The 7,529-nt window shown below is 36.7% G+C and overlaps 1 protein-coding gene across 2 annotated transcripts in view; it reads right to left on the bottom strand.

The window, feature by feature from the left end:
• Positions 1-136: 136 nt before the first annotated feature.
• LOC106868971 (activin receptor type-2B) overlaps positions 137-7,529 on the bottom strand; it is a 55,544-nt gene continuing 48,151 nt past the window's right edge. For both annotated transcript variants that reach the window (XM_052973922.1, XM_052973923.1), the window contains exons 4-6: positions 4,668-4,806; positions 2,525-2,655; positions 137-460 (exon numbers count right to left, since the gene is read on the bottom strand). In XM_052973922.1, the coding sequence (XP_052829882.1) occupies positions 263-460; positions 2,525-2,655; positions 4,668-4,806 (468 nt within the window). In that variant the 3' untranslated portion in view covers positions 137-262. The remainder of the gene's footprint in view (positions 461-2,524; positions 2,656-4,667; positions 4,807-7,529) is intronic.

Raw genomic sequence — 7,529 nt, 5'->3', positions numbered from 1 at the left:
TGGTTATATTACAAACCCACATGGAGAAAAAAATTCTCCAACCAGGAGAAAAAAAAAAAGAAAAATAAAGAAAAAATTACTGGTTTTCTGTCAGGTGTGGAATTGGCAACAGTTTAAATACTGAAACATCCGGGAGTTTTGTCTTCTTTCTTGTTTTTTTTTTGTTTGCTTGTTTCAAGTGTGTGTGTGTGTGTGTGTGTGTGCGTGTGTGTGTGTGTGTGTGTGTATGTTGTGTTGTATGTGTTTAATTCCTTCCCTCTCTTCAACAGATGTTGCTTTCTTTTGACGGAATTTCTTGGCCAGTAGGCATAATAACGATACTTGGAGTTGATGCTTCTGAGGTAGATATATTTGTTGAAATCATATGAATAAATCGTTCTTCAACACACTTTGCCGACAAACGAGCATCAGCTTCTTGATCCCAGCACTCTTCTATCGTCGTACACAATAAGTCCATGTTCTGTTCAAGAGAGAAGGATAATAATTGGTGTTAGTACTTAATTAGCCCTTTACCAACCAGGCATAGAGCTCTTAATAACATAACTACCTCCGCCTTTCACAACCATAGTTCTCCAAAAACACACTGTCTTTAGCAGTACTTCCCAAAGATTTTTTATAACTACTGCCCTCTTTTCTTTTATCAACATTCTTTCAATGCCTCCTTGCTTACAATGCAACATCACAAAAAATTGCTCCTAAGACTGATCATCATTAAAACACTCCTTGCACATTGTTAAATCATTTTATTAATACAATATGAAATTTCAACTACTAACATAACTGAATGATTTGCAAACTGAATGAGGACTGGAAATACTCGTGAATATTGGGGATATTAAAAGAGTCGTCTATCACACTGCTATTGATGCCTTTCTCTCCAGCACCCATGTAAAACTTCCCACAAGTGCCACTTTGAGAAATAATAGTCTATATGTTTCTATCAATTTTGGAAATAAATCAAGAATTTGGAAAATCATAATCGTCATCAATGTTTTAACATCCACTTTACCATACTTGCATTGGTCAAATTTTCTATGTCCAGATGCGCTATCTGTCACCAATCCTCGCCTGTTTCCAAACAAGGTAATATTTCCCCTTGGCCAGGCATGCTTTTGCAGAATATTGGAAAGAAATGACACTGACACTCATTTACAACTAGCATGCTATGCTAAGAAAAGTACGCACGCACACATGCACACGCATGCACGCACGTGCGCACACACACACACGCAAACAGACTTCTTTAAGTTTCTGCCTATCAAATCCACTCACAACACTTTGGTTGGCCTGAGGATATACTAGAAAACACTTGCCCAAGATGTCACACACTAAAACTAAACCAACAACCATATGGTTGGGAAGACAACTTGTGAACTACACAGCTACACCTGTGCCTGCATTAAAATAATTTTCTGCATTATTATGTTGGTATATGAAACCTACCAAAATAATTTCTCTAAAAACCATTTAATTTAAATATGAACTCTTTAAAATCAAAGGAAATTCTATTGCAGATAATGGGGCCCTATCATGCTGACATAAAAAGCTAACACTGATTTTTACTAATGTTACAAAACAGTTGAGAGACAGTTCTCACTGTGAACAGAATATTAGTTTGTCAGATTCTTAAATATATTTCCCTTGTGTAAGGGGCTTAATTTCTTGTTTCATCACACATACAAAGTCCCTGCGATTACATCAACAGGCTTCAACACACACACACACACACACACACACTACATAAATAGAAAATATTATGATATATAATAAACAACTGGTTGTTTGGTCTATAAACTCTACAATATTGGTTTTGTGTGTGTGTATAAGACAATCGGGAATGATCTGAGAGATCTTGCTCCTATTTCTAGTAGGTTAATCAACTACATAGAGGCTCCTAGTGCCTCAGGCTATCCACTGCATGATACTTGCACAAGCTGCTGTGTAGAGTACTGAACCCAAAACCAACATTTAAACAAAACTATATCTTTATCATTACCCTGTGTAATAAGATTTTTGTCCTAGGGTAGCAACAATTATTTTCTATTTGCTTATCCCTAGAAAGTATGAAAACTGGCTAATATTTCCTTCAAACTTTGCTTTTGTTACATTTATTCAAACCATAAAGAATTCCTCTAAAACACATGGATATAATGCATCCCCACTACTCCTGTTCATGACCAGAGATGCACATATTGTCAGCCACTAAGGGACGTGCTCAATTGGTTATGGTCAAGCAACTGACAAGCAAATCTGTGGTATTGAGCAGAATATTTACTATGACGATATTTTTACTTAAGCAACTCGGCACTGAGTCTGTTTGAAATGTTGTGGAAAACAGGTCAGTTTCAAAACATTGATGTCCAGGTCACAAAAACAAAATTTGAAGTGAATGGTAGCCATTTCCTTTTATTTCTAGAAAGAAGCAAATACAAAATAACACTTACTGACCAAAGACAAAAAAAAAATTTTAATGTTGTTACAGTGTTATTTACCAACAGAGAAATGAAACAAAGAGAAAACTTACAGCTGTTTTTCGCCAACTTTCTTTAATTGCTGGACGTATTTTCTTTATGACAACAATTTGTTGCATCTCTTCCAATGTAGGGTGCAAACCAATTTCTTCCACAAATGGCAATTGATATTCATCAACAGGTACTAAATAAATAAAAATAAATAAATAAATAAATAAAAGGAGAAAAAAAACAATTGCATTTTGGTAGTAAACGTTTAAACCCATAGATTGTTGTAACCATTTATATTTTGTAATAGTGGAATTGTAAGCTTTTTATTACTATATTCCTGTTGAAATACATTGTGAAAATAAAGAACTTAGTAAAATAACTTTGCCATCATTCAGCTGGTGTTTAGAACATAAATGAGCATGAAACGTTTTGGAAAGTTACGATTTAGATCACTTGAAAACACTTTTGTTACCATATTTGTGATGAGATATACGAGCTCTGTTTCAATTAATTTTGAAAATTATGAAGAATTTAGTAAAATAATTTTTGTCATTATTAAGCTGTTGTCTGGAACAAATTAATTTTGATAGGAAGTTTGTATCATGGGACCAGGAATGATATCAGGTGGACTGATATCAAAAGAGTTAATGATACTGAAAAAGTTCGGATCTTTCTGGTCAGAACAAGATCATTCCTTTATTTAAAATAACCTGTACATTTTGATGTGTCATGTGTACAATATCTAGCAACTTGTCTGCATGATTCAGCAACTTTTGTTCCCTTGTAATAACATGGATTAACTCTTCAACATTTAAACCAGCCATATCCAGCCCCAAATTTTCTTCCTCTTTTATGTTCAAACTGACCACATCTGGCCTATCACACCTACCTAACAATATCGTTGTAAGAATAACCAATCACATCATTAAAATCTCAAAGCTACAAGATAATGCATGAATAATTCAAATCAAAGTGAACAGATAAGCATTACATTTGACAGAGTAATCTGAATGCTAAAGCAAATTTAATCCCCTGTAGACCACTGAACTTTTATTTACCCATGCCAAGGGTCTGCATGAACCACTCTTAGAAGCCCTAATCTACATCATCCCTTGATCTACTGGACAAAGTGTGCAACAAAGCTGAAATCATGAATCACTGTTACAGATCTGCAACAGGCTTCTTGCATGGTTTTCCTCCAGTCAGTGTTACTCATGACTGGGTTGAGTAACCCATTTGATAACAATCCACTGAAGATGAGCCCTTTTAATAACAACCTGTGCAAAACCACCCTTGGCTCTACAACACATACTATTTAAAAATTATCTGAATTAAAATGAGCTATCAAAATTTTGCGTTCATTTATGTTCCAAACAGCAGCTTAATAACAACTATTTTACTAAATACATCATTATTATCAAAATTAATTGAAAAGGGCAGGTTATTTTTAAAGAAATTTGATAACAAAAAGATTAATTTATGTTTCAAACATCAATTTAATAATGACAAAGGGTAATTTTTCTTTTTCTTTTTTGATACTAAATTCTTCATTATTTTCAAAGTTATTTGAAACAAAGGCAGAGTACATTATTTACATTTAACGGATATTTGTCCTCATCTTGTTTGTTGTTAACATGACATTTCGGCTCATATACCCTCCACTCTTCATCAGGTGTCTTGGGGAAATTTTGAACCTGGGTCCTCATTCCTAAAGTGTTTTACGATGTTATTATTATTATTATTATTATTATTATTCAGGTCACTGCCTGGAGTCGAACTCGGAATCTTGGTGTTAAGAGCGCAGGCTACTAACCCCAAGATTCTGAGTTCGATTCCAGGCAGTGACCTGAATAATAATGATAATAACATCGAAAAATACATTAGGAATGAGAACCAGGTTCGAAATTTCTCCAAGACACCTGATGAAGGCTGGAGGGTGGTTCAGCCGAAACGTGTTAACAACAAACAAGATGAGGACAAATATCCGTCAAATGTAAATAATGTAAATAATGTACAGAATTCTTCATCTCTTAAATATAGAAAAGGCAGAGTATTTCAACAGAAATATGGTCACAAAAAGGTCAAGGTGCTGAAAACACAGATCTTAGTGATTACAAACCAAACTCTTTGGGACCATGGTTACATGCCAGACAACATCAAACAACAACAAAAGATATGAAAAGGTAAGCTGTATAAGAAACATACCATCAATAGCAGAACAGCGAGACATAAGCTCCCATAAAATCAAACCACATGCATACATATCAATCCGAATGAATGCATCTCGTGTGAACGTTATAGCTCCTTCAAGAATTTCTGGAGACATGTATCTTCTGGTTCCAACCTGACCATTTAAATGAGAAATGAAATGAAAAGTAGAGCTAAAGAAAAAACAGTTAAAGGATAATTCTATCAAAGAAGAGAAGAAAGATTATATGACATTCATGCCTTTCCCTAGGAATTTATTGGTGCAAAGAAATGAAATGGCATTGATCATGAATTGAACCTACATCTTCTATCTGAGTTGGCTAGATTTTACAACATAAGTTGGTCTTGCAGTGTAGAGGGGTACTGTTTGAAAGAGCTAAGAAGTGAATTAACTGATTAGGATTAACTGACCCTGATATATGACCAGGGGAAATGTTGGATATTGTGGTTATTGTAGTCCTGGCTTCCCCATACATAGAAAAAAGATAGGATGGTCATGGCTAGAATGTCTGATTATAGGTCTGCTGTATCAGAGCTAAACTGAGTGGGTGGGGGTGCTAAGCAGGTTTCATATATAGATCACTGTAATCACTATATCAACCAGAATATTAGATGTTGATATTGTTATACATCACTAGTTACAATGCACTTTCTCATATTGTTGTAACTTTCAAATGATACCATCCTGCTGTCAAGGTGGATAGAGCTATGGTGTATAAGCGATCAAAATCACAACATTACCCCTTAAATGAGATGCTGGTCCATTGCAGGGTTACTCTTTTACAGCAGAGTGGACTGGAGTAACATGAAATGAAGTTTTGCTCAGGAACACAATGCATCTTCTGGTCCAAGAATCAGAACCATGATCTTGTTGACTGTAAGTGCAACACCCTAACCACCAGGCCACATACTTTCACTCATTTGTAAATAAGGGAAGAGAGAAATGTGTCTTTAAAGAGATGCTTAGCTGTCACTCACAAGCAAATATGATCTGATAGCTTGTAAAATGCTTTCACTAATCGTTTAAAGTGCTATTGTAGTCACATACAGACATAGGCACTCTCGCAGTCCTTCAAGGATGGTTCCTTAGAAATAGTAGACAGTTTTAGTTACTTAGGTGACCAAGTTAGTAGTGGGAGTGGTTGTTCTGAAAGCATAGCTGCTAGAATAAGAATAGGCTTGACAAAGTTCAGAGAGCTACTATCTCTGTCAGAGTGAAAGGCAGATTGTACAATAGCTGAGTATAAACAGCTATACTACATGGCAGTAAGGCATGGGCTGTGACTACTCTGAGGATATGCGAAGACTTGAAAGAAATGAAGCCAGCCAGTATGCTTTACTGGATGGGTAGTGTCAGTGTGCATAAATGACAGAGTGTGATTTGAGAGAAAAACTGGGAATACATAGCATCAGATGCAGTGTGCAAGAGAGAAGACTGCGCTGGTATGGCCATGTAATGCATATGAACGAAGACAGTTGCATTAAAAGGTGCTGATTTCTAATTATACAGGGAAGATGCAGAAGAGGTAGACCTAGGAAGACATGGGATGAAGTGGTGAAAAAGGATCTATAGACGTTGGGACTCACAGAGGAGATGACAGAGAACCAAGACTCCTGGCAGTGTGCAGTGCTTGAAAAGACACATCAGGCTAAGTAAAAATGTGGTTGCCCTTGCATACAGGCTCATCTCCTACAACCCTCTCCAGCTGAGAATCCCTAATCTTGTGGGCTTGTAGGTGCTTGTGCCATGTAAAAAGCACCCATGTGGGTGCTGCGTAAAACTACCCAGTACACACTGTGAAATGGTTGACATCAGGAAGGGCATCTAGTCATAGAAACCATACCAAAAACAGATAAGGAGCCTGAACAGCCCTTCAACTCCTGTCAAACCATCCAACCCATGCCAGCATAGAAAATGGATGTCAAATGATGATGATGATGAGATATATATATATATATATGACTGCATGAAAAATAGACATTAAATGGTGGTAGTGGTGATGAGGTGATGGTGATATACACACACACACACACACACACACACACACGCACACAGTGTGATGGGTAAATTGTCGCCATTTTATATTGTTAATTTTGCGCATGCGCATTGTTTCGATTTTGATTTTGTCAACTACACAATATAGTAAGGTCAGTGGGACATCATCTGTGAGAAAAACAACACCATGACACAATTCACTCTGCCAGAAATTTGGAAACAACATGCTGTATTGGTTGGCATTTGAGCTGGAAACTCCAATATGAGCATTTCAGGGTGTTGATCTGAGGACTTGTACTGAGTGATATAAATCAAACGTCCAGTCAACATCATGGTGTTTGGAGTGATCATTAGTGATGGTGAAGTTATGCCTCCCTTCATCATCCTACACAACCTGACTCAAAACAGAAGCCTACATCAAGTGCCTGGAGGAGATAGTGCTACCCTGGGTCAAAAGGGTGGCTGCTGGAAGACCCTATGTCTGGCAACAGGACTCTGCACAATGCCACACAAGCAGGAGAACCCAGTCATGGCTGTCAGACAATTTCTGCGACCACATTACCCCAAACATCTGGCCACCTAACTCCCCAGACTGCAACCCTCTTGATTATTATGTGTGGGGCACAGTTGAGCAAGAGACCAACAAAACTCCAACAAAGAAAAACTGAAGGCAAGGATTATGACAGCATTCATCAACTTAAACAAGGAGACCTTCCAGAAGAGTTGCAGGTGAACCTGAAGTTGTCTGGAGGCTGTGGTTGAAGCCAATGGCAATTTTATTGAATAAATTTACTCTTTAGTATTTCAAGATATTTTATGTAATTTTGGTAAATATATTTGTTAAAATAAAATGTCAGTGTTAT

The sequence above is a fragment of the Octopus bimaculoides genome, chromosome 17, assembly GCF_001194135.2.
Source record: "Octopus bimaculoides isolate UCB-OBI-ISO-001 chromosome 17, ASM119413v2, whole genome shotgun sequence".
NCBI lineage: Eukaryota > Metazoa > Mollusca > Cephalopoda > Octopoda > Octopodidae > Octopus > Octopus bimaculoides.
The sequence above is the reverse complement of the archived record's forward strand: the minus strand, read 5'-3'. Positions and strand labels throughout refer to the sequence as shown.